Consider the following 27,783-nt stretch of genomic DNA (forward strand, 5'->3'; position numbering starts at 1 on the left):
TTCAGATATCTAGAATTGTAACGCTCCAGAACCGGATGGTTCTAGATGTAGTACTAGCTGATCGAGGGGGGGCATGCCGCATTATCGGAAGTAGTTGCTGTGTTTACGTGCCAGATAATTCACCTTCTGTGTATGATGCCATATCCAAATTACATAAAATTGCTGCTGAGATACATCCTGATAATGGTACATGGACCTTTTCGGGGTGGTTTTGGTCAATGCTTAGTACCTGGGGCTGGAAGTTACTGACGATTCTATGTATAATAATTGGGATATTCTTCTTCTTATGCCTTTGTATTCAGTGCGGCCCTGTATTATGTTCTATGTGTCTCTCTGCTTGCATTCCATCCAAACGAGCTTTTGCTAAACATGAACAAATGATTCATAAAGAAGTGGTACAGATTATGTCTATCGATATAGAAGATGAGTATCCCGATTATGTCCACTATGAGGTAGCTTCAGCTAAACGCTAAAAGGGCCGTCTGTCGTAATTTGACAATGATCGGGTTAGCGTTAAGCTTTGCTACACATTACTCCCTTAACTTGACTATAGTTGTTAAACGCCATTTTGTATGTAACGGCGGCCATTTTAGAGAATGCGTTGCCTCGTGGTCAGCATGCCCTTTGTCCTTCCTCTGTACCACTGACCACTCGAGTTTGCCCAGCAACAGGCTATTTTTAGTAATGGTCAAGCCCGCACATGCGCAGTTTAGACTGACCAGTCATCACTTAGGAATGTTCCGCCAAACTGACCAGTGGTGTTGTAGCCCCTCCCATGAGTTGGCTGTGTTCCAAAAATGACCATATATGTACCTAAAACTCTGTAACTGTGTACCGCCTACCTTTTAATGTCTGTAAAACTGTATAAAAGAAGGACTTGCACCGATGTTCGGTGTGATACTTCTTGCATTACCGAAGGGTGCTGTAGGAATGTACCACCACCCCATGGGGTCTTAATAAACTTGTCTTTTGCATTTTCTAGTTTCCGTGCCAACAGTTCTTATGGTGTAGAGGGTATTCTGCGGAGTATGTAGGCCTGGAGAACCCAATACCACAATAGTGAGTGTTTGTTGTAGTTGCCAAGTGTGGTGGTGATAAATCTCTTACCTTCTTGGCTAATCCTCTCTTTAAACTCAGAAGCTAAAGAAGTGATGCTACCGCCTCCCCTCGGATGTGTGACACGTTACTCAGTGGTACTTACTTTCCTTTCTTCCATAGGCTTACGTCAGCTGACATAGTACTTAAGAATTGGAATGCGAAACAATAGAACTTAGCCATCAGTTCCAATACACTATATCAGCATTATTTCTCTTCAGACACCCCCAGTCAATGCTTAATTTGAGCCTGTGGTTGCAGATGGGGCCCACCAACAATAATTTTTGGAGGCCAGCCCTTATTTTTCTTTATCAATACTTTGACCCGGAGTAAGAGAGAGAAAAACATATAAGGGGAAAGAAGGAGGATGATATTTTATATGTTTCTCTCGTCTTCATTGTTTGAATTTGCTCGCGAGAAATTGTCACTCATAGTAGTTGAATGTCACTCATAATTACACTAAAATTATGAAAATGTCACACATAAGCAATCTGAAACCTTGGCAGCTATGTCTTAATAATTATTTGGCTTTTATCTTTGAGAAAATACATAGGACTGGAGAAAATATAAACACGACTTTGATAATTGAATTTAAAAATGAATGAATAAACCCATCTAGTAGTATGTTAAAAGAAGCCTACACACTACGGGCTAGGGACGTTCTATCTTGTGTACACTGCAGTCTGATTCTCCACATTGCCAATTGAAAGCGGGATACTGCATAGACATTTAAGTAACACACATCGTACTTAAACATTTGGAGTGCAATAATATGAGCTGTGGTGCCCATGCCCCGGCAAATTGGGATAAACCACTTTTTCCTGGTTAATGCATAGATGGGGCAGAAAAAGAATACATGCTCTATAGTTTATCTCTCTGTTCCATAAGTGAGGCAAAAACATCCCATTAAACCAGTTTTTTTAAGGGCTCAATAGCATCTAAAAATTCTTCAAGGATATTGGATACTTTAACTTGGAGAAATTGGGGCCAGATGTAGGTAAGTATATTTTACAGACTCATAAATACCGAATTTTACCGATTCGGTATTTATGAATCGGTAAAATTGAAGGAGGGAGATTTAGGTAAATTCGGTAATTGAATTACCGAATCTGTAGGCCCATAGGAATCAATGGGCATTACCAAATCGGTATTTACCGATTCAGTAAATACCGAATCCTGCAAGGGTGCAGGGGGTGTCACTATGACACCCTCTAGCACCCCAAATACAGGCATGTGTGCCATGTCTGTCACATGGCATAGGTGTGCATGGACACATGTGCATGCACACCTGGATTCGGTATTTTACCACCCAATTGGATTGGGTGGTAAAATACCTAATCTGTAAGGCCTTTGGGACTCAGAAGAGTCCCACCTACATCAGGAAGTTACCGATTCGGTAAATTTTTCCGAATCAGCAAAATAGGGCCCCTACATCACAAATACCCATTTACCGGTCTGTATGGCCTCCTACATCTGGCCCTTGGTCCCTATAGTGCCTATATTGGAATCTGACAAAATTTGACCAAATATAAAATGAAAGTTGAGTTTGATACTGGATTTGCTGTTGGCTGGGTGGTTCATGCATGCTTCCCACAGATCACTACACCCATTCTTGCCTAGGGTGTCTCTCACATGTTTGAACCAAAGGGATATTTCAAGTTTCCACATTTTTTATGTACGATTTCTGAAAATCCTAATCCTGAATTTTGATGGTGTATACACTGCGAGTGGCAAAATTGGACACAGCATTGCCTGGGTTGGCATTCGGATGTAGAATCAGGAAACCTGCGTGCAAAATCAGGGAAGAAATGACTCAGCATACTGAATTTTTCTTTAAAGTTGCTTGCTGTCGCGTGTGACCAATAAAAAGCCGTATCGCCGCGCATTCTGCAGGACTTCTGATGAAAGCGGCGGCCATGTTGGAATGGGTGTAAAAGAGAGGCGTATCTTATCAAAAGTCCATAAAATGTTTAAGACAGTGATTACATTTAACACTATCGCAGACGCTCTAGCGAAAAACTAAAGTGCTGCTAATACTGAACACCGAGCCTTTCTGTAAAGGTATCTGCAGAGAAAACACCGCCTCCTCCTACCATGATAACCGCGCACGGCGCGCAGCCCTCCAAGCGGCCAAGGCTTCCTGGCAAGACCACGCAGTGTATCACGATGGCAGCGGCACAGACAGTGAAGGTAAGCCTGCGGTACCACGAAATACAGACATAACTAAACACATTAGCAGACCTGTTCCAAAGGTTTCCTTTTGCGAAAGCCACGTGCGCCCTTTCACACGAGGACGTGTGTGTTCGAGCTACACCCCCTCTACACTTTCAAAAGCATTGCAACACCGGGATAAAAGTGTTCTTGCGCCTCCGCACCAGCTCTTCGCAATTACGACTCATTCACGGCATTGGACTTGATTCGGGTTTACTGTTACTGATTCAGGTGCTAACAATCAGGATCCGTGAAGTACTACAGTGTATATACACCGCACGCATACGTTCAAAATGTAGTTCTAGTGCAGCAGCTCGCTTCCTACATACACTTGTTTTCACGCGTCGCCCGAAACAGATAAACGCTTAGACGTGCATTGATTTTAACACTCTAACCTTTTCTCTCTCTATTTGTTTTTGCAAGGCACTTTTTTAAAAATAAAATTGAATTACATTTCCACTTTCTGTTTACTTCATCAGTCGCGGATTTTGACCTCTCTTTGAATCTCCCTCCAATCTCAAGGAAGGGACTTTTCAAATAGTATCACGTCACCTGTCAGCGATTGCCAGACTCATGCGTATGTATGTATTTCATAGCTGCGAAGAAGGGGGCGATGGGAGTAAGCTATTGGCGCGAAAAAAACTAAAGGCGGTCTGTGAAAACCAGTTTGACTGTGTTCAGTGGACGCACACCTGCTTGCTTCTGCTGCAACAATGTTTCTGTCGTTCAACGAATCTCAGAATTACTTGAAGGAAGTATTTCTAGCTGTAGTGCGCTTTGTTATTTTTATTGTATTCATATGAGAAAACTTGAGCTGGGCTTTCAAGTATTTTGACCTTTGAAACAAATACTTTTATTCTGAGTATTTATAAACAACTTTTTACCTGAAAAGCACCTGGCTTTCACTGAAGACCGCGTGAAATGGCAAAATACATTGGAAAAGTGGTAAAAAGTGAATGGATCCAAATGGTATTTTTTTTACAATAAGATATCCCGCGAAGATGTGTGCTTGCTAAATGCACATACGGTTTTATGCCTTTGGATCTTGTGAACATTCAAGTAAATGTGCACAAGTTGTTTTAAAATGGAATTATAACAAAACAAGCATCGAAATCCCTTAACCCTTGAACCACACTTTGGGAACTACCTTTTTAAAGTATTAGGCTTCATTTTGTTGTTCTTAGTATACTTTGGTTTGAAAGGTCCAAAGATAATTTTTACTTAATTTATACTAGCAGTCACAGGCAAAGCTAGCAGGGCTGACTTTAAAATGTTGAAGCAAGCTTCAAATGTGTACTGTATTTTTGTATTTTTTTTTTCATTTCAAAATATTTATTGGGAGTTTCAGTATCAAATGATACAAATAATACATTACAATAGTATAGAAGAGTAGAGTAGTACCAAATAATGCATAATAATTCAGAATGATACATATGTGAAGCCGACATAGGGGCAGGTCTGAAGGAGTCAGGGCTTAGCTCACTTACAAATTTAGATTGCAGCTATGGAGGTACGTGTATCTATCTTCAACAATTGAAAATGCAGCAATACAACACAAAAGTGAATAACAGCAGTATACAGTAGTATCAATAATGTCATGAGATTGGAGCTCAGGTTCAAGGTTGTACAAAGCAAGTAGAATAGCATCGAACTCACGAAACACAGCAGTGTCAGCGCGGTTTGATTGTGATGGGGGTATAGATAGCTACGGCGGTTTATGGGTGGTAAAATAACTGTCAAGGGTAGACCACATCTTCCTCTTAGGGGGGCGCCATGGTGACTGTTGGAGAGCTATGTTATCAGCTCCTCGTAGGTTGATTACCCAATTGAGCCAGCAGGTATAGTTTGCTTTGCTTGTGTCCTTCCAGTTGTTTAGGACTACTTTGACCGCGGCTATGAGCAGAATATCTTGTAGCGCCCTGCCATTGGCATTAAGGGAGGGAGCTTGTAAAAAGCCGAAGTCTAGATAGGGCTGTTCTCTGGACGGAGAGATAGGGAGGACTTTACTAATGAACTCGAAGACCTTGTCCCAAAAGGGGACCACACAATCGCAATGGAGAATGAGGTGTGCCAAGTCACCTTCTACCCGTTTACAGTTCCAGCAATAGGCGTCTGGACTAATGTTATGAGCAAAGAGACGCGCCGGTGTCCAAAAGGCTTTATGAAGGAGCCAAAATTTGGTCTGGGATAGAGTAGGGCTAACTTTGTGACGCATACAGGATTCCCAGGTTTTGGTCCATTCAGCCTCCGAAATCGGTACAGAGGAATGTGAGGACCAGAACTGCGTGAGCAGTGTGGTTAGTTTGGAATGTTGGGGGCGTAGGAGTCTGTATAGTGAGGACACCTGGTGGCCTATGTTGTTTAATCTAGAGAGGTACAATGGGAGAGATGGAGGTGATAGTGAAAACTTTGCTTTAATGATTGCTGCTTTTATGGTTAAAAAGGTGTAGAACTCTATTGGTTCGAGGTTGTAAGTGGATTAAAGGTCTTTAAACGGGATAGTTGGTGTAGGAAGAGGATGCCTTTTTTATCCAGTGTGGATTTTACAGTGGCTTGCCCTTGTGAAGTACTGATCGATTATGCCATAAGGACTCCCATCCCGAGCGACAAATGCTATATTTGAGAAATTTATCGATTTTAAGGAGGGCTGCTTTCGTATTTCGGAAAATTGGTTTTGAGTAGGTCAGTATGCTCAAATTAGTAGAGAGGGCAGCAGCAGGGGCGATGCCTCCTAGGATAGCTTGTTCGACCTCTAGCCAGACAGGAGTGTAGTCCGCCGTGGGGGCTAGCCAGTGGGAGCCTTGCTTTGCCAAGAAAGTGGTTTCGTATCGTCTAAGGTCCAGGAGGTTAACCCCCCCCCCCCTATTGACTTGTCCAGTCGTAGTTTTTAATGCTGATCCGCGCCTTTTTCCCTTTCCATGGGAAGGTGGTGAGTGCATTGTCCAGTTTGTGATAGAAGCCTTGGGTAAGAGTTAGGGGCAGCATGGTAATAAGGTAATTCACCAGAGGTGAGATCATCTTGATGGTCTCCACTCTACCCCACCAAGTGATGAAGCGAGGGGACCAGCCTTCCAGCTGATTTTGGATTTTAGTCAAGGTCGTTTTTTCGTTTCGCTGTAGTGTTTCCATAAGTGAGTCTCCAAACTCTATTCCCAGGTATTTGATAAACCCTGACTGCCAGCAGAGGCCAGAGTTGCTTAACATATCTTTGGTAGCTAGAATATTTAAGGGTTTGACCTCAGATTTTTCCCGATTAAGTTTATACCCCGAGTGGGTGGAGTACGTTTTAATTGTGGACATCAAGGCTACAATGGAAGGCTCCGGGTTTTCAGTGACTACTAGGAGGTCATCTGCATAGGCGGCTAGTTTAACAGAGGTATCTCCAAAATAAACTCCCTTAATATTATCATTCTTTTTCGGAGAGGAGGGGTTCCATCGCCAGGAGGAAGAGCGCTGGAGAGAGAGGGCAGCCCTGCCTGGTACCCTGCTCAAGTTTAAATGGTTCCGAAAGGGAGCCATTTATGGCAATACGGGCGGATGGGGAGAGGTATAGAGCCATTACCATGTCTATGAAGATGTTCCCTAAGTTGAAGTTGATCATACAATGTTTAACCCCTTCGCTGCTGATGACGAGCTCAGCTCGTCATCAGCCACGGTGGTCGTGTGCGGATGACGAGCTGAGCTCGTCATGTAGCGCAGCTTTTTAAAAATTGCTGCACACAGCGGGAAAAGCCGCCGCAGCGATGCGGTTAAGAAAGAGCCATGAGACCCTATCGAACGCTTTCTCCACGTCCAGTGTAATGGCAACGGAAGGAGCGGCAGTGGACTTGGCTTTTTCTTTGACATGACATAGTAACCTCGTGTTGTCATTAGACATGCAGTGTTTTAGGAAGCCCACCTGTGAGCTACTGATCAGCTTAGGGAGGAGCGAGTTCAGTCTAGTTGCGAGTATTTTAGCATAGATCTTACAGTCCAGATTTATTAATGATATTGGCCGATAATTCTTTGTCAGTAGTGGGTCGTTCCCTTTTTTAGGGATGATGATGATGATGGTAGCCTCACTCATTGAGTTAGTTACCCCTTTCTTTGAAGCAAAGGATTGGAATAGTTTTAGCAGAGTTGAGCTAATAGGGGCCGCAAATTCTTTAGAGAAGCCGGCTGTGAAGCCGTCAGGGCCTGGTGCTTTATTGCTTTTTTAGGGTCTTAATGGAGGCCGAGACTTCCTGGGGGAGGTTAGTTTGGAGTTATCTACTTCATTAAGTTTTGGGAGACCTAAGGAGTTCAGGTAGTTAGTGCACGCCTGGGGGTCAAACTCTAATTTATTTTTGTTGAGGTCTTCATAGAATGATTTGAAGGTTTGTAGGATGTGGTGTTGCTTGGTTTGGACATTGTTATTCTGATCTTTAATCGAGGCAATGTTAAATTGCTTTTTCTTATGTTTGAGCTAGGATGCCAGTAATTTTCCGGCTTTGTTGCCCTCCCATAATTTCAAGGCTTTAAATTTAATAATCCAAACCCCAGCTCTTCTGCTAAGTATCGCGTTGTACTCGTATTTCTTTTTAGTGAGGTCATTCAGAATTGGTGTGTTTTGAAGATCAGCTGCATGAGTTAATTCCAGAGCTTTAATGTCCTTCTCCAAGTTAACAAGTTTGAGGTTTAATTTCTTATTTGTTTGTGCTCGGATGCCAATAATCACCCCTCTTATGGTGGCCTTAAGTGCATCCCAGACTTTTGATATATCCGAGCTTGGAGTATCATTAAAAGTGAGATAATCATGTATGGCGGTCTCAATATTTTTTTTGTTATCAGGTCCGGTTAAAATGTCATTGTTAAAGCGCCATCGTTTTGGGGGAAGAATGCACCGTGAGCCCGCTAATTTGGTTTGTATGCTGGAGTGGTCGGAAACCAGTTTGGGTGCTATGTTGGTTTCTTCTATGAGGTGTGTGAAGGGGCTGTTGACAAGAATGTAATCGATTTCTTGAATAAGAATTGTGGGGAGTCGAGTAAAATGTATAGTCCCTTCTGTCTGGGTGCTGTAAGCGCCATGAATCTTGTAGGTCGAACTTGGAGCAGAGACGTTGTAAGCTATCATGGGATCGTATGGGGTGATAAACACAATTAGACTGGCGATCGATTATTGGGTCAAGAGGTAGGTTAAAGTCCCCTCCAACAATTATCAATTCATCTTGTGGGATGTTCTGTAGTGTAGGTGAGATTGAGTCCCAAAAGACCGGGTTATCTCCATTTGGGCCATAGATATTCAAGACATGAATGGGGTTGTCATCCCTCAATAGATGTGCCATAATTAGCCTACCATCGTTATCCTGAGTGTGTGATACCAGGGAGATGTTGGATTTTCTCGCAATGAGGGTGAGTACCCCCCTTTTTTGTGTACTGCCGGGGAACATAGATTATGCGAGATCCAATGTTGTTTGATGAAATCAGCGTCCTCGCTTGACAATTTGGTCTTTTGGAGGAGGAAGATGTCACCCTTGGATTTAGCTAAATATTCCAGGATTTTCCTACGTTTAACCGGGTGGTTAAGCCCTTTGACGTTTAGGGAGACTATGTTGAGGTCGTCCGACAGAGATTTGGTGTGGGTCATAGGGCTGCTATGTGTCACTTCTGATGAGGCCAGCGTACTATAGTGAAGTTTGAGGAGGTTGTGAACCTAGGAGACGGTAAAGCAGTGCTATAATGCTCGTGAACTTCAGAAAAGGGCTGTGAGTATACGTGTTGAGCATCCATTGATAGATAAGCCGGGCTTACTGAAAGCTGTACTACTGTAGAGAAAAAGGCATCATGAAAGAAAAGGAAAGAAAACAGAAACAACCCAAAAAGGAAATTTTCTCCCTCCCCTCCCCCGACCCATCTCTCCCGCCCACCCCCCTCCCCCTCCCCCAGAAATAGAACTTAGGAGCAGTGACGGCAGTACCGTCCAAGCTCAACGTAGGATGAATCATTAGGTGTTGACATAACAGGAGATAGCAAACATTATTTGTTAGCATTTTCAAACTGTGTATAGCTGTGCAGTGAATAGTATAACGGTACATCAAATAATGAGACTGAAATTCTGAGTTAACATTCTATGAGTCTAACGACACTCATAACAGAGCGCTGAAGCAGAGCGCTGTTTCAGTACATTAACAGTAAATTAACAGTAAATTAACTCTAGTTGGGGCTAGTTGGGACCTCTTCTCTAGAGCGAAATTAACAACAGTGTTATTGTGCGTCAATTCAACATTGGTACTAAATAAACATTGGAACATAATAGTTATGCATCTACAAATGGACTTTAGAGTGCTGGTATGAGACAGATATAAACGGTTCTAACCCTTGCCGTGATACTGAGGCTTGATAATCGTTACTATTTAGTATTGAACGCAGTTGAGGATAAAAGATGTCCATACCTGGTGCTGATGTGTGACTTGGACAGTGCTAAGAGAAAAGCAGAACTGAAACGGAATTGACACTTATTGGTTAGGTGGTCTTGATATACAGACGACCTACACTAACGTGGGGACAAGCAAGAGCTCGCCATTGACCGATTGACGGTGCACCTAGGCCCAAGGACGGTGAGCAGGTGAAAAACAATGACTACCCGCAGATGCAGTAACGTCCAGCTCAACCCTGACCTGTGCTGGGGTTAGAAGTTTCTTAGGCGTCCGTCTTCCGTTTGTTCGAGGTGCTACTCGAGGAATCCATTGATTGTGGAGGAGAGTCTTCCAGGTATTGGGCGAGATCACTAGGGTCAGAGAAGAAGCGTGGTTTGCCGTGGACAATGATCTTGAATTTCGCTGGACCTGCGAATGAGAATTGAATTCCCTTGGATTTCAACCTTTCTCTTAGAGTTATAAAGCCTTTTCGGATCTCAACAGTGTCTTTTGAGTAGTCCTGAGTAAAGGTAATTCGGTGGCCCTCCCAGGTGACACAGTGATTGTTTCTGGCGAATTGCAGGATAACTTCGGTGTGCTGGAAGCACAATGGTTTGCAGATCAAGGGACGAGGGCCCCTTTTCCCATGGAGGACGAAGGTCGGTATCCTGTGAGCCTGGTCGAGCTCTAGACCATGATTAAAAGTGATACCAGTGACTGCCGGGATCCATGCTTCCAAGAAAGCAGCGCAAGATTCAGCGTCCTTCTCCGCGTTTTCAGGCACTCCAAAAATGCGAACATTTCCCCTCCTGTTCCTATCTTCCAATTCCGCATTCTGGCGTTTGAGGGTGTCGGTTGTCTTCTGAAGTTGTTGTATAGTCTGGGATGAAAGGTTTGTTTTGTCCTCCACATCGCTTATTCTTTGTTCAGCCTCACCAATGCTTTTGTGTAGTGAGTTCATGTCCGCCCTTATCGCAGTGAGTTCAAGCTGCATGGTGACAGTATTACCGTTTGTAGATTTAAATAGGTCATGAACCTCTGCCAACTTTTTGAGGATCATGTCAAATGTGCTATTGAGGTCTGCTCTTGCTTTGATGGGTGATTCCGACAAGGAAGGTTCAGCCCGCACTTTCTTGTTGTTCTTTTTGTCTTCCCTCTCCGCCATTTTAACAGGTTTACGTGTCGGTCCGGCGATAGGGCGGAATTCACCCGGTTTGACTGTAGGAACAGGTGCAGAGAGTGCAGTTGGTCTGTGGGAGTAACCGGGTTTAGCCAAAGAAGCACAGGGTGTAAGTTCAAGAGATGACGCAGGTTGGGTGAAGGGTGTATCTTGCGGCAGGGTGTTGCTGATTAATGCAGAATATTGCCTTATAGTGCTTCAGGATTCAGGTTAGATACAGGGTTCTCCCTACACTGCCTCACATCCTCACCCTTCTAATGGTAGTGGTATTGGCACAGTCCCTTGGCAGAAGATGGCGTCTCCCGACTGTCACGGGAGCCTCAGCAGTCTTCGCAATCCTACTGCACAATTTTACAGTTTTCCTGGGATAGAACCACCCTATTGTTGGGATGACAATTATTCTTTCACTCCTTTGCATGACATATCAAATATGGGCACAATGTGTAATACCAGTTACAGTGGTAGTGGCAGAGCTCAGTGTTTCAGTGTGCATTGATTGGTTCCAATGGCTAAGTTAGTGGCAGTGCCAGTGTATTAACAGGTCTAGTGGCATAAGCTGGGCCTAATGGTTACAGGCAGGCAGGCTTACTTCATCCTTGCTGTAATCCCCCTCTTCGCTCTATTGTGGTGTCCGAATTGCCGCCATTTTAAGGTCAGGCGAGTCGGCGATGAGATCCGAGTGTTGTGGGGGCCATGGTGGAAGCAACAGACTTGTCCCTTGTAGCGCTGTTGGGCAGGCTCCCTTTAGGCACACTTTAGGGTGTTTTGAAGTAGGGGTGACATCTGTGCTTTGCTTGAAGCCCCGGAGCGCGCCGATACCAAGCAGTCACTACGCCATTACTGGGACAGGCATGGCAGCGCGGAGGCACGAGAGCCGGCAGAGCAGCAGAGAAAACACCGGAGTACTTGTGGATGGCAGCCCGGGGAACGGCTCACCTAGGCAGAGTCGGCGAGGTGGTGTAGGCCCTGTTAGAAGGTGATGGGCAGACCGAGGCAGGCATATCTTCGGGTCTCCGAACCCAGCGACATGTTAGGGCGACATGTGGTGGCTACACTCACGCTTCAACTCTGGGCCCGAAAGGAGCTTTTCTCCTTCATTACAAGCTCCGGTTTTTGCTCCGCGAGCTCCCTGATGTGCCGGGATGCCGAATCGATTATCTGTAGGTCCGGGGACTTAGAGGTGATCTCCTGAGGAGAAAGAAGTCGCTTTCCTACGCGTCAGGGAACAGATTAGGCGGCCATTTCCACTGCCGTCCACTGTATTTTTGCTGTGCAAAGACCACTTTCTATGTCTCTTATTTCTGGGTCCTATTTTATAGTCCGCAGGCTTGTGATGCAGCATGGCATCACATAAGCACTGCAAGCAGAGGTAATTAAGAAAACAAATAGCAGTGCTGGATTGGAAAATAAAACAAACACTGCCAGCCATAGACGACATAGAAAGAGGTTGTGCAGACATTTGTACATGCCTGTGTTGGCATTCGTTAGCACATTAAAGCCAGACATGTTGGCTTTGTCAATGCTTGATGCCAGTGTGTTTGCGGTTTCTTTATTTTGCATTTTCTGTAACTGCTATAGTTTGAGGGATTGTCAAGCTCAAGATTATGAAATGCATCATATTTAGTCTCACAGAAAGATTTAGGTGCAAAATCGCTCTTGGAGTAAAACCAGTTGGAGTATGCAATCACTTTGGAGCAAAATCTTTCAGTACAGAGAGAAAATGTGTTAGTATGATTTATGATTGGTGTAAAGGGTCTGCATCAATATGACATTACATTTGGGAGGCAGCATATTGAAACTTAAAATCATACTTGGTGCATTGTCCTCAAGAATATGGAAATACTTTGAAAGTACAAATCACCTTTAGTTATACAATCCCTTTTAGGTTAAAAATCATCCCTTGTGCATCGTAAGCAGCAGTATGGTATACCATTTAAATTAATCAGTAGATTTATAGAGCGCTATTTGTTACCCGAGAAGGTTTCCAGTTGCTGATAGGGCCCAGTTGATTAGCCAAATAGCCAGGTTTTCAGGGAAGGTCCGTAGATGAAAGGGTAGCTCGTTCCATGTCTTTGACTAAAGGTAGGAGAGGGAGCGACCTCCGCATCTGCTACGTCTGTTGCTGGAGGTGAGGGTTAGAGAAAGAGACACAGGGCAGAGGTGTCTGGTGGGCTGATCGAACTTCAGGCAGTGGTTCATGTAGGCGGGTCTGTAGTTGTGTAGAGCCTTGTATGCATGGGTCAGGAGCTTCAACTGGCATATTTTCTGTACAGGGAGCCAGTGGAGTTTTCCGAGGTAAATGGTTATGTGGGTTAATCTAGGAAGACCCAGGACAAGTCTGGCTGCAAGTGTTCTGTATAGTCTGTAGTTGTCGAAGGAGGTGAGCTGCAATCCCTGTGCATAGCGTTGCCATAGTCCAGTCGGCTGGAGATGAGGGCCTGGGTAATAGTGCATTTTGAACTTTGGGGTAGCCATTTGAATATCTTATGAAGCATGCAGAGGATGAGAAGCAGGAGAAGGAGACAGAGTTGACCTGAGACGTCATGGTTAGCTTCTTGTCCAGACTGATGCCTAGGTTCCAAGCGTGTCATTATAGATAATGGGGTAACCCAACAAGTCAATAGCGGACCTGGGTATACAAAATTGGTCTGCGACTAATTTGCCATGAGATAAATTCAAATATAGACAGTCTGTGTTGTGTGAAGTACTACAACACTGGTATTCAATACCTTAAGGAACCACTCTCATGTATGCAATCAATAACCTTTTTATGAAAGCATGTGCTGAGTGCAGAGAAACCACACAAGAAGCGCCACAAAAGCCAGTATTATTTGCAATACATTTATTAATTAATTAGACTCAAAACACAGTAGATATACTGGCAATAGGTTGCGGGAGGGGAAGAAGGGAAGTTTAGGTGGTGGTAGTGATGGGTAGTGAGAGTGATAGTCAAAAAAGTGAGGGTAAAAGCAATGCGATTTGTTCTATAGTTACTGGCAAGCAAACCAGTGTCAGAAGACCTGTCCGTTATGGAACATTTATTTATACATAATCTGTAAATTACAATCAAGGGTATGTCGGGCTGGAAACCAGTATAGGTCTTGTATGGTGGACAGCATTGACGTTTCGACTTGGCTACTGCAAGGAGGGAAGTTTAGACCTTAGCGGGGTCGTTGTGTTGCTTAAAGAATTCAGTGGCCTTGGACTGGACCTTGAAGTTTATATAGATATTGCGATGTTGATGTGGAAGAAGTTTGCAAGGTTGTCGCAGAGTTCATATGAGGGGGTTAGAAAGTGTGTTGCAGCTGGGAGATAAGAGAATTCTTTGACGATGTTCAAGAGTTCTTTGCTGTTATTGGAGCTTGATTTGATGCATGAGTCTAAAGCCTTTTTCTCTGATTCTCTCAACTGTGGTAGAGGTTGAGGGCTGTCTTTAAGGTGGTGTTGTCGGTCGTGTCGTTGCTGGTGCACCATCTCTCCAAGTTTTTTGCAGTGTCATTTAGCAGTTCTGAGGTCTTCAGTGTACCTGCTTGGTGGGCCTTCTGTGGGTGTTGTTGCAGATGGGATTAATGTTGTAGGCACAGTTGGTGATCTAATTGTTGAAGTTTCTGATGTTCTGGTCTAGATTGTTGGAGACAATGGGGTGGATGGTGTTGAGGGCATTGATCATGTGTCCTTTGAGGCTTTGCTCCAGTTGTGGTGGGGGTGTTGGGGACCCTGGGGTCGGAGGTCCGTGAGCTTGTGAAGTTAAAGTGGACAATGGAGTGGTTGGTCCAGGTGAGTTCTGTGGTGTGGCTGTGCCTGATGCGGTGGCTGGAGGTAAGGATGGGGTCTAGCGTGTGACCTGCAGTGTGTTTTGGGGGGCGTGGACGAGTTGGGTGTGGCTGATGTTGTTTATACTATTGAGAAGGTTGGTAGTGTTGATGTCATTGTGATCATCGAGATTAAAGTTGAGGTCGCCGAGGAAAGTGTAGTTGTTGGAGTCTATGGCGAGGGGGCGTTCATGGTGGTTTTGCTGTCTGTTTGAAGTCGAAAGTTGAGGTGTTCCATGGATAGGGTAATGCCATTTGTTAATGTCAATTGGGATTTGTAGAGTGCATATTCACCGGTAGGTCTCTAAGCGATAGGAGAGAGTACTTATGGCCCACCCCAGAGAGTGACTGTTGGTCCCAGGTCAAAGCGTGCGTTATATCCAGGCCTCTGTAAAGAGGAGGGTCATCACTTTTTTTTCTAAAAGGGAGAAGGGCTTTTTTGGGGGGGTGCATTGGATGGATTCCTTGTGTATGATGGCGATCCCTCCACCAGTCTTGTTGATGTGGTCACAATGGGTGGTCTTGTATCCTTTGGGTATTGCAGTGGCGATGTTGAGCGCGGATGTGGGGTTGAGCCAGGTCTCACAGTGAGGAAGAGGATGTAGGGTATGAGGGTTGAGATGAGGTACCAAATCTCAGTGGTGTGTTTGCACAGACATTTAGGAGAACAATTACATGTAAGGGAGAAAGGTTTGTGGCAAGACCATTTTGCTGTGGTGGAATTGCCTTAGTGAATGCTGGTTCTGGAAATGAGGATCCTCAAATTTGAAATGTCCATCTTTTATGTGGTGTGCCCTCAGATTTTGCCCTATCTGTTGTGTACTATCTGTAGAACTCTTCACACTTTACCCCTCCTAACCAGGAATAAAGTGACTGTTCTCTCTATTGTAACGTAGTTTAACTAGTATAACCCTAATTGGCATATTTAACTCACCTATAAGTCCCTAGTTTATGGTACAAGGCGTACTTGGAGCCTGTACATTAAATGCCACTAGTAGGTTGCTGCACCTAATGTGTCCTTCACTACAGTGGCAGTTTAAACATGGCTTCAGGCTTACCATTGTAGCTTGACTGGGCAGTTTAAAAACTGCAATTCAACATGTCAAAATAAACTCAAGTGACAGGTCTAAATCTTAATTTTAAACATTAATAAGTCACCCCTGTAATAAATTGAGTTACTGGTTGAGGAGGTGTAGGAAGCTGTCTCTTTATATGATATATCAAAATGAAATATATTGTGCTGAGAGTCTAGGGGTTCTCTTGTGAGTGTACAGGGACTTGCTCTAGCAATCCCAAGGTGCCCGTCTAGGGGGCTAGTGTGGTCGAGTAGCCTTAGGTTTATCAGGGAGGAGTGTAAGACATTTGCAAATACACACAATAGTCAAATGATGCACATGGCTCAATAAGGAGATCCTCACCAATTTATAAAAATAACACGTATCTTTATATATATTTAGGCACCGGAACCAGTATGATCGGTTAAGTACGTTTCTGAAGAGAAATACTTGCGCATTTGAAAAGTCGATACTTAGTGCAATTTTTAGAAGCTTCAATGTCATCCTAAGAGAGGAAAAACAAGTACGGCGTTCAGGTACAGTACAGCGACTTACAAGACCAATCTCCTGGACTTAAGGTGAGTGTAAGGCGAGGTCCAAGGCACCACCAGCCAGTCACCACCAGTGGGGCTAGGGCTGCCTGGTGCAAGGGTGCAACACAGCATCGGGTGCCAATGGAAGACAGTGGGGACGGGTATTTGTGAAAAGAGGAGGCATGTTTTGACGGGGAGGCCAGTCGGGCTGAACCAACAGGGGGGCTCAGGCCTAACAATGCCCGGGGACACCTTTGGTCCTCTTCTTCACGTGCCAGGGGTGACCAGTGCAGAGATGTCCTTAGGGGTTGGTTCTTTGTCACAGGGAGTGGCCACAGCAGAGGGGGCTTGCAAACAGTGGCTTCAGGCAGAGTTGAAAAGTCCACAGCGCGGCAACCCGTTAGTCTTCAAGTCTGGAGGGTCTGGGACCACGTTGACTAAGTTGGCCCACTTCAGCTCGAGCTAGACTGCTTCGGTTCAGTGGTGCTTTCTGGTGTCGTGTTTCCACAGTCTTGGAGCCTCACAGCTCATTCTTTGGAAACTACAGGATGCAGAGGAACAGTTCCGCTGTCTCACAGAAGTTCTTTAGTTCCTGTGTGAAGCCCTGGAGGTTCTGCCAGGCTTTGGAGACACAGCAGCTGCATGACGAGTCGTCTTTTGATGCAATTGTCAAAGTGAGCAAACAGGCCGTCAGGGATGGTGCCAAGTCAGTTGCTGTATCTTCTGTCCTTGCTCTGTGTGGCTCTTCATGTCCGCCGCCTTCTTTCAAGTCAGCAGGATCTGCTTTTCTGGTGCCAGGGGCTCCCCTAAATACTGATTTTGGGGCCATTAGGGGAGTTTAGGATAGTAGCCAATGGGTTACCTACCCTTTGAGTCATTACTCCCCCCTACATGACCACTACCTTTGGAAAGTGGGCATAACCCTATCCTTGAGTTCCTAGGTTTGCCATCACAAAGATGGCCAACTCTTAAAGTTGTGTCCACTTCAGGTAGCCCACCTTAGGGGTGGTACTAGCCTGAGAGTGGGCACACCTGCCTCACTAGCTAATTTTCCCACCTGTCTCGTGTGAAAAAGGGCTCTGGATAAAGGGGGTTGGCTTCCTCTCCTGTGAGCAAGGTCGGTGACTTCAATGAAACTCCCTTGTCTTGGATTGCTAATGAGCAGGTCATCCTTTGGGAGGGGGTGTGAACACCTTCTTCCCCAGCAGGCTTTGTTTCTGACCTCCTGAGAGCAAAGGCCCTCACACTTGGTGGTCAGAAACTCATCTTTGTTGGCAGGCTGGCGAAAACCAGTCAGAACACCAGTGTCTGTTAGGTTTTCAGTATGCACCTCTAAGGTGCCCTCTATAGGCATGTATTAATAAATCCAAAACCGTGATCAGCGTGGGTTTATTAATACGAGATGTTTGATACGAAACATACCTATTTTTAGTGAAGCCATCATGTTGCTGGGGAACTCGTTTTCACCAGTGTCCAGCACATGTACTCACAATGGCTTACATGTTCACTTGTACTGGCAGCAATTGGGCTGACCAGCAAAGGGGCATATCTGCTTATGCATTTATGCCCTCACATGTATTATAGTGCACTCCGCATTAGAGCTGGATGGCCTGCAGTAGAGGTGACCTACCTATACTTCATACAGTGTCTGTGGGCATTGCACACAGGGATGTGTGCCATGTCATGTTTTTGTCTGCACCAAGTCACACAGCCTGCAGTGGCAGTCTGTATGTGTTGGCGAGGGGTCCTTTAGGGTGGCAAAATTCATGCTGCAGCCCTTAAGGACCCTCTTTGGGCTCCTTGCACCACTTACCAGGGGTACCACTTATTAAGGACTTACTGAAAATGCAAAGGTATTGCCCATTGGAGTACATTGCACAGTTTTGGGAAAGAGATCTGACGGGGGACCTGGTTAGCAGGAACCCAGTGCATTTCCACTCGAAATCACAGAAAATACCAGGCAAAGTTTGGATGACATGCCAAAAAGGGCAACTTTCCTACAGGGGGAGAACCCCTACTGTAGCAGCAACCACAATTTCTGTCAAGGTGAAACAGAAGCAAACCTCAAAGTAACCCGTGCTTAACTCTCCAGTAGCATGGCACAAAAGCAGTCACTCTTAACTTGATGGCAATATTTAAAGTATTTATACAACACATCAAACTGTAATAAACACTTCGAACAATAATAAAATGAAAATACAACAAAAGAAAAATCTTACACCAATTCAGAAGGGTCCAGGACTTGAGGGGCACCTCTTAGGGGTCAGGAACTAATTCCAGCTGAGGCCAGCAGGGCTCTGGCAGTTTTAGTTGCAGATCAGCTGGGCAGTTACAGGAAGCATGTGGAGCTTGTTATGCTCTGTAGCTCAGAACTAGAGTTCAGCTGGCGTACCCTTGGAGTCACTTTAGCCTGGGATAAAGGGTGAAGGTCCAGGCTTCCTTCTCGACAAAGATGCCGCAGGCAACAGAGCAGTGGAGTAGTAGGGCAGCAGAGTGTCAGCCCTTTTGGCAGCAAAGCAGCATAGCATTCCTTCTGTAGCATCCATTGGTCCAGGAGAATACTGAAGGGTTGGGTATGATGATCCACTATTTTTACCTGGTGCCTACTTCGAATTTCCCCTTGAAGTCCTTGAAGTTTTCTACTTCCCTTGTTGTGGCTGAAAGCTGTCTGTAATGAACAATGCGTTGGTGATAAGTTTTAAGAAATTGGGTTGTTGGTTAAAAGGGGGACGATAACCCTTGTTCAAACAGTAGCCACAATCCCGGTCAGCGTGAACCAAAAAAGCTTCTAAATTAGCTTGTGCTGAACCCTCTGGTAGCTTGGCAAATAGACAGTTAGGCTCAACTTAGAGGCAAGGTGAAAAGTATTTATGCAGCACACAAACACTAATAAAGCGAAAACACAACACAAGAAAAATCCCGCACTGATTTGGAAAAATAGAGTAAAATTAAATAAATTGACACCAAAATGACAAAATGACAAAAATCCAACCAGAAGAACCGGAATTATGAATTTTTAAAGTTTTTAGAAAAAACTAGTGCCTAAAAGATCAAATCACCAAGCATCTTGTCGCGTGAGACAGGGTCAAAGGCGAAAAATATGTCCGACAGCGACGGGGCACAGGTTAGATGCAAGTTGTGGATTGGACCCTGTCTGCGCTTAACTCAAAACATTTTGAAGAAAAAGTTCTGAGAAGGTAAATTTCAGCAGGGCAAGGTTGCAGGCGGTGTCCGAGGAGGGAGGGTGCCTATCGGAGAGCCACTGGACACATTTGCAATGAAGATTTCTACTTTCAGACTGAGTCACTTTTTGGGGAGTCGAAAATCTCCAGTGGGACGAGGCAGGAGGCTGTAGCCGATGAGCGATCCCAGAGCCTGGATCCCTTTGGGTGAAGGACTGCTGAACAGTATTTTCTCTTGCAGAGAATGACGTAGCAGGAGCTGCTGTGAAGTCCGCTGTAATGCCACCTTGGGCAGATAATTTATGGGCTCTATGTACATGTAGTACCAGTTGATTAGGGACTTACAAATAAATTAAAGGTGCCAATTGGTTGTGAGCCAATTTTACCATGTTTAAAGAAGAGAGCATGTTAGCACTGATTGGCAGTAGTAAAGTGCGCAGAGTCCTAAAAGCCAACAAAAACTGGCTCAGAAAACAAGAGGGTGGAGGCACAAAGTCTGGGGGAGACCTGTAGTAAAGCCTGAGTGTTAGGATTTCTCCTCCTTAGAATTTCATGATGTTGCTAGGTGCTTAGAATGTTATCTAGTGAATTGTAGTCAGTACTGAAGATGCTGGGAAGGAGCTGGAGGTCACTATACTTATGACCAATAAAGATACATTTCTTCCTTCAAAACATTGGAGTTTGGATCATCTTTACATTGGCGACAAGGATGGGATCTTTTCTGGCAGGGGACAGCTGTGTTGACCTCCACCTCTGGATGATACTTCCTGGAAGTATACATTTTTTTTCTTTTTCTCCTCTCAATTCCTTCAAATTGCTTTCAGTACTCCGTGGGAATTTATTGGAATCAATGTCATTTTTCTATGACTGGTATGTACATTTGTTTCTACCACTTTAAAACTTTTGGAACCTTTGTTTTGCTTGTTTTGCTAGTTTTCCTCCATCTGTGCAACCGTTACTGCAACTGTGCGATCTATATTTGGAGATTTTTTAACCATCGGGAGCATTTCCTATCATTTTAATTAATTTTGCAACTTAAATTTGTCTCGGAGTACTGCAAGCTTGCCGCATCTTTCAAAAGAGCCCTAACTGCATTACCTGCGGTCTTCTGCCGTCTCGAGCTGTCTTAGAACCTGCAATCGACCTTCCGCCATCTCCATTATACTTGTCAAGAGCTCACGCATTGGAGCGTAAGCCTTCATCACGTACGCGGGGTCAAGTCGTGACCCGTACGTGTCGGCCATTTTCTTTTCCTTGTTTACATTGCGGAGGGCACGGAACGATTGTTACAGCTTCAAATTCAATTTCAAGTAAAAAAACAACGAGGAGGAAATTGTGCAGATTGTCCGAGGAAACGAGCAAGTATTTCATTTTTGCAATAAGCAGATCGTACAATTTCAACGAACAACCAAAGAAGTTTATTTGTGCCGATTCTTGATTGATTTTGTGGTAAACAGTATAATTAAAAACACTTCTTCTTCTTCATTTTGACTAAACTATATTTTCAAGCTTTCCTAGAGATTTAACTTGTTCATGGCTGATCAAGGCCTGGCTGCTCCTCCTTCTTTCCTTCGTACTCTGGGTGAACCATCAGTACCTTGGAAAGAATGGAAGAAACTATTATTGACTTATGTGCTTGCCACTGGTTCTGACAAGTATGGACCTATTCGCAAGCAAGCTATCTTGTTGTATCATTTAGGAGTAGAAGGCAGACGACTATATGAAGACTTACCTGAAATTTCTTTGGGAATGGGGGATGGGCAGCCTTGTAATGTGAATGAGATGAGTATGCAGATGCTGGAGAAGAGATTCGTGACTAAGATTAACACAGTTTTAGAGAGACATAAATTCTTTTGTCTTGTACAGAAGCTTGATGAAGATATTGGAACTTACGTAGCAACTTTAAGGGGCTTATCTTTGAATTGTCAGTTTGAGAACCTTGCTGATTCCCTAATTCGTGATCAAATCGTCAGATGCACGAACAATAAAAGAGTTAGGGAAAAGTTACTTATTAGAGATTGCACCTTAGATGAAGCAATTCAAGTTGCCAAAGGTTTAGGAAATACCGATCTCTGGATAAGGGAAATGGATAAGTGTACTAACTCCTTGTCTTCTAAAGATATTACTCAAAAAACTTCTGAAGTCCAAGCTTATGTGGAAGAAACTAAAGTGGTTAAAGTGGATAGCAAACTAGATTCAAAAGGTGCTAAGTTAGATTCAAAGACCTTTGCCAAGCCTATTGGACAAACTCGTTTTGTACCTATTGGTCAACAATCATCAATGAGTTCCTGTGTAATAAAATGTTATAGGTGTGATGCTCCTGGCCATATTGCTTCTAGTACACGATGCATGGCCAGGAATGCTATTTGCAGGGCATGCGGCAGGAGGGGTCATATAGCCAAAGCCTGTAATGCCAAAACTCAATATATTAATGAGATTGATGATTGTTGTGAAAATGTTCAGGAATTAATGTTGTGTGTGGATGGAGTATCCTTAGTGGATAATTCTTCTCCAAGCGTAGAATGTAGTAGTGTTCTAAAAGTTTCTAAATTTCTTGACGTAGCTACTGAAAGCTCAGATAAGCTTGAGAAGCCACATTGTCTTATTAATTTTGATTGTAGGGATCTTAAGTATCCTGGTACGAAGGATGTTAAGATGTTGATTGACTCAGGAAGTCTTTATACACTTTTATCTCAAGATATGTATGTAAAAGTGTGGGGTGATGAGTGTAATATTGGTTCTTGGGATGTTCCCGATATCAGAGCAGTGGGATATAGTGGGAAGACCATTGATATCTTAGGACTTAAATGGATGGTCATTACTTTTTCTCATCGAAAAGTGTTTGGTAGAGTTTATCTAACAAAGCAGGGTTCAAACTTACTTGGGTGGCGTCACCAGAAAGACTTTGGTATTCTTTTAAATCCCAATGCAGCTGATCTAGTCTCGTCCCTCCCCATACTCAATGTTGATGCTTTTGAGATTGATGTTATGAAGAGATTTCCTAATGTCTTTTCTGAGAATCTTGGGAAGTTGAAGGGGTTTTCTCACAAAATTATTCTCAAAAACAATGCAATTCCTGTAGTACATAAGGTGAGGAATGTACCGTATTTGATGAGGGGTCCTCTTCAAGAGGAATTAGACAAGCTTTTAAAGTTAAAAATTATTGAGCCCATTGAGGCTTCTGAGTGGCTTGCGCCCATTGTAGTCGTGCCCAAGGATGGGGGAGCCAAAATTCGGCTCTGTGTGGATTTACGCGACCTCAATAGAAACATCTGAGTTGATAGACAACCACTACCCAACATTTCTGAAATGCTGAGTGCCATGGGTGGTGGAGTAATTTTTAGCGTGATTGATATGTCTTCAGCTTACCACCAAATTGATCTGGATGAGAGTTCTAGACATCTTACTTCATTTGTAACACCGCTGGGAGCATACGGTTATTGTAGAATGCCTTTTGGTCTGGCATCGGCCTCAGTGGTGTTCCAGAGAATAATGCATCAGGTTCTCCAGGGCATGGAGAACGTATTATGTTTCCAAGACGATGTACTTATTGTTGGTATGAATTGTGATCATCATGACAAAGTCTTGATTGAAGTTTTGGAGCAAATGGAAAAGAATGGCTTGACAATCAAAAAAGATGTGTCAATTAAAGAGAGATAAGGTAACATGTTTGGGGCATGAAATATCTGGTTTGGGAATTAAGCCAAAGAAAAGCATCATATCTGCAATTAATGATGCTCCTACTCCATCTAATAAGGATCAGTTGAGATCTTTTTTAGGGTTAGCTGAATACTGTTCTGAATTTATCAGGGGATTTTCTGATATGGTTGAACCTTTGAGGTGGTTAATGAAGAATGGTGTTACTTTTGTATGGAATGAGGCGTGTGAGGGTGCATTCAGATCTGTTAAGAATGGAATTTTGCATGCACCAACCTTAGGTCACTTTGATGTGAAAGCCAAGACTTTAGTTACCACTGATGCTAGCGCTGTGGGAATCGGGGCTGTGTTGTCCCAGATTTGTGATGGTGCTGAGAGAATTGTTGGTTTCGCTTCAAGGAGGCTCCAGGGTGCTGAGGTTTCTTATTCAGCGATCGAGCGAGAGGCTCTTGCATGTACCTGGGGGATTAAGCATTTCAGGTATTTCCTTTGGGGGTTACCTTTTAGAGTGCGAACAGATCACAAGCCTCTCGTACATTTATTTAAGGGTGGAAGAGGTTTGGAGGGGAATGTTACTCCCCGGATATCTAAGTGGATTTTATCGGTGTTGGAATACAATTTTGAAGTGGAATATAGGAAGGGCGTGAAGAATGTTGTGGCAGATTATTTATCCAGAATGCCGGTGGACCAAGAGTTTGGTGAATCAGAGGACATGGATGGTTTGATTAAATGCAATGAAGTGCAGGCATTTGATAAAGAAGAGTGGGAAAGTGCAATGTCTGACGACGAACTTTTATCCAGTGTCATGAAGTGTGTTTCTGAAGGTTGGTCTTATGATTCTTGTTCTGATAGTCGTCTTAAAAGTTTTTACCATGTGGAAGGGGAGTTAAGTGTTTGTGAAAACAAACTGTGGAGAAGGAGTAGGTTGGTACCACCATTAAAACTTAGATCCAAAATTATGAGTCTGGCTCATGAAGGTCATTTGGGAAGGAATATGACGAAGAGGAGGATTCATGAGTCATTTTGGTGGCCAGGCATGGATGGTGAAATTGATGAACTTGTGAAGAACTGCTATGCTTGTGCAGGGAGTGATAAGACAAAATTGGTTAGACAGCCTCCTCTTTCTTGTGTTGATTTTCCAGCTCGTCCTTGGGGAAAAATTGGGGATTGATTTTCTAGGACCCATTTCTGGGTTGGGTGTTCGCAGCAAATTTTTAATGGTTCTTGTTGATTACCATTCGAAGTGGTTTGTGGTGGAGTCTACGGACAGTATTGATACCAAGAAAGTCATTAATTTTTTGGAGAGAACATTTTTAATGAGGGGATTCTGAAAACGTTGGTGCCTGATAATGGAGTGCAGTTGGTGTCAAGGCAAATGAAAGAGTTTCTAGATAAGATGGGAATTTGTCATGAAAGAGTGGCGTTGTTCAGGCCACAGGCCAATGGTCTAGTTGAAAGGATTAACAGGTTATTGATGGATAACATCCAGCTATCATTGGCAAATGGTCTGTTGTGGTCTGATGAACTCAAGAAGATGGTATGGTCGTACAGGGTTACACCACATTCTATTACTGGTGTCTCGCCTTTTGTTTCTTTGAAGGGGCGTGAGCCTGGGGTGAAGGAAGTTCCAGGTTGGCTCAAGAGTAAGGAGTGTGTGTGGGGTGACCGTGCGAAAGTCAAGTGTGGCGTAGAAAAACAACAGCTTGATTCAGCAAAGAACTACAATTTGAGGATGAAGGTGAGAGAATGTGATTTCAAGGAAGGTGATTGGGTTGTGGTTAGAAAAGTTGGAATTGTTATTAAGGGTGATAGTAAATTTTCTCAGCCCAAACGTGTAAAATGTGTTAAGAAAAATGTTCTCATATTATCTGATGGATCTGCTTGGAGCTGTGGTAATGTTGCAAAGTGTTCAGCTCCATAGAGAGTTGTGTATTTTTCATGCTATTTCATGTTTATTCTATTCTTGTCAAATTGTTAATTTAACTTATCTATTGTTTTTATATATTGTGATGGGGGAGATGTGTTAGGATTTCTCCTCCTTAGAATTTCATGATGTTGCTAGGTGCTTAGAATGTTATCTAGTGAATTGTAGTCAGTACTGAAGATGCTGGGAAGGAGCTGGAGGTCACTATACTTATGACCAATAAAGATACATTTCTTCCTTCAAAACATTGGAGTTTGGATCATCTTTACACTGAGTCCAACAACCTCTAAGTAGTCCTTATAGTCCATAAGGCAGAGTTCATGGTATATACAATTAGGACATGTAGAACGTGTTAAACATGTCTTTAGAGTAACTAGCACCTAAAGGCTATTTTCGGTGTAGAAAGGCTGACTGATCCATAGAGAAACTCTGGGATGCACTATTAAATTGATTAATGCTACCTTTGGCTTGGAAAGTTGGATTTTTAATACATATTAAAGAAATTGTACTTTTAGAAAGATACCATTTCCCTGCCTAAAGTCTCTCAAAGCTAATTATCATTAGCCTCCAGCTACAGTCCTCTTGAGTTTGCATTCCCTGAACCAGGTGTGAAAATTTATCCCAGAGGGTGACAGAGGCCTGGGAGTGGGGATGTGTTTCTGTTACTCTGATAGGATTGCCATTTTGACAGTGCCCAATAACCTAATTAACTTAAAAGGGCCTCCCCTTTTTCAGGCAGATGTAAGTTGGCACCTGGACAGGCCCCTTCTTTTGTTTCCCCCAGTCAGGCAGGCACCAATACCAGTGGGGAGGGAGATTCCCCTAGAAGTAGTTTAGAGTGACCACAAGTAAGGACTGTTAATTTCCCTGGCCCCACCTCTGGGGTGGCCCGCTGGGGAGAAGGGGTTTTACCACCTTGGATTTACGAAGAGAGGAGTACTGTGGGATTTTTGCAGTAGAACACACAGAAATGCTACAAACCTGTGATAACCCCTGAGAATCTTTATCTCATTGGTTAGGGAGGACCAGGAGTCAACCCCACCCACAGTCGGGTTCCAGGTGGAAATATGGCATCTCCACTGCCCTCCTCAGAACACTACTGATGATGAGAAGGGGACTGAACCTACTGTCTGTGACCTGTGAAGAACACTGAAGGACTGGACAAGCTCTCTATTGTCTCCAGGACAAAGAAGTAGACTCCAATGGTTATAAGGCTGACCTCCTTTTCAAGCTTCTATGACACAACAAACTACAACATACCTTTCCTGGAGATTTCCAGCTGACCAATTCCAACTGAACCTGCCCGGGACCCTGCTGTTGGCCTCTGTTGGAGTCCTGACCCCAAATGCTGTTCCTGAGGTTCTGGATCCCTTGGTGCAGTGTCTGTGGATTTCTCCCACCCATGAAAAACTGGGACATGGAACCTTTTTGGCTCCAAAGATCTCTGGAGGACTGTGACATACCAGTGAAGCCGATCCCAATAGGGTGCTTTGCTACTGGACTGAAGATTCATCTTTCCCCACTCTAAGCTTTTTCACAACAGCAAATCCTCATCTTTAGGACCTCATAGAGACTTTTTCCGGCCTAGTGACCTCTTTTGTGTTCAGCCTCGTCCAGCTCAAAAAATTTGAGGTTCAACAAAGTGAGTATGTAGCAGTAGTAGCTGCCTCTAGAGGGTGACAGGGCATCTACCTACTGCCTCGCTCAGCCACTACTGCTTGGCGTATTACAGTTTTTATATGAAAGCAAACTGTCTCATGGATCATTTGTTTGCATGTAAAAGCTGTGATATTACCTTGCCAGCAGAAGAGGGCTCCACTAGTTGTATTGTACATGTGTCAGGCAGGGGCTGTTACAGCCCAGCCATACACATACACAGTAAATAACTGAAATGCTGCACTAATTTCACATAGTGCAACTTGTTAGAAAAGAAAGCTTTAGGGTTCGTCAGTTACACGCTCTCAGATGCTGGAATGGGTAAAAAAAGTTCTTCCCCTGGTACCTTGAACCCTATTTCACCTTCTGATTGAGTGGAAGCTCGTGGATTTCCCTCTGGCTGCTGGAGACAGATAGGGGAGTTGGAAATTGGGGGCCTGATGCAGGTATGTTTTTGTGTATAAATGTCTGTGTGCTGAAATTGCATGTGAATGTCTAGGTGCGTGCCTGCAGCTGTGTGTGTGCATGCATGTCTGCTTGTGTGCGATCTGCTTGTGTGTGGTCCGGAGGCTGGCAAGGTCCGACACAAACTGGTAGGTAAGGCTATGGGGCCCATCATTTTAATAATCCACCAGCCGCATCTACTAAGTAGGAACAAAGAAATCTTGACCAGGTGATGCAGCAAAAGGTTCCAGCTGGCGAGGGACATTCCTTGGGCTCAAAATTCGAATTTCCTCTGCTCAGGCTTTTCTGCCAAAACCCAACAGATTCACGTGACCTCGTTCCACAGCTACCTAGACCATTTGGCACCAACCTCGGCTACAGCCTTCTGCCTTGCCCCGCTGAAGATTTTGGGCTTCCATTTTTCAGACTAAGTCCCAAGGTAAAATTTCCAATATGTACAATTGCATTTTTAGCAAGTCACGCAATCTTTGTTAGATTATTTCACAGATGATCATAAAAGTCAAGCATAATATAAAACAAACATACTTAATAAAAAAAATAGGCAACTATTCAAATATTTAAAATACATAAGTAAATTGGACTACATGGCAACAATAATTAAAAAATACTATCTTAAAGGAAAGATGATCTCTAACGACT

The 27,783-nt window shown here is 43.8% G+C and overlaps 1 protein-coding gene across 1 annotated transcript in view; it reads left to right on the forward strand.

Annotated features, from left to right (window-relative positions):
* Positions 1–2,986: 2,986 nt before the first annotated feature.
* MTAP (methylthioadenosine phosphorylase) overlaps positions 2,987–27,783 on the forward strand; it is a 384,186-nt gene continuing 359,389 nt past the window's right edge. Inside the window, exon 1 of the mRNA XM_086961491.1 lies at positions 2,987–3,285. Within this exon, the coding sequence (XP_086817617.1) occupies positions 3,190–3,285 (96 nt within the window). The 5' untranslated portion in view covers positions 2,987–3,189. The remainder of the gene's footprint in view (positions 3,286–27,783) is intronic.

The sequence above is a fragment of the Lissotriton vulgaris genome, chromosome 3_1, assembly GCF_964263255.1.
Source record: "Lissotriton vulgaris chromosome 3_1, aLisVul1.2, whole genome shotgun sequence".
Lineage (NCBI taxonomy): Eukaryota > Metazoa > Chordata > Amphibia > Caudata > Salamandridae > Lissotriton > Lissotriton vulgaris.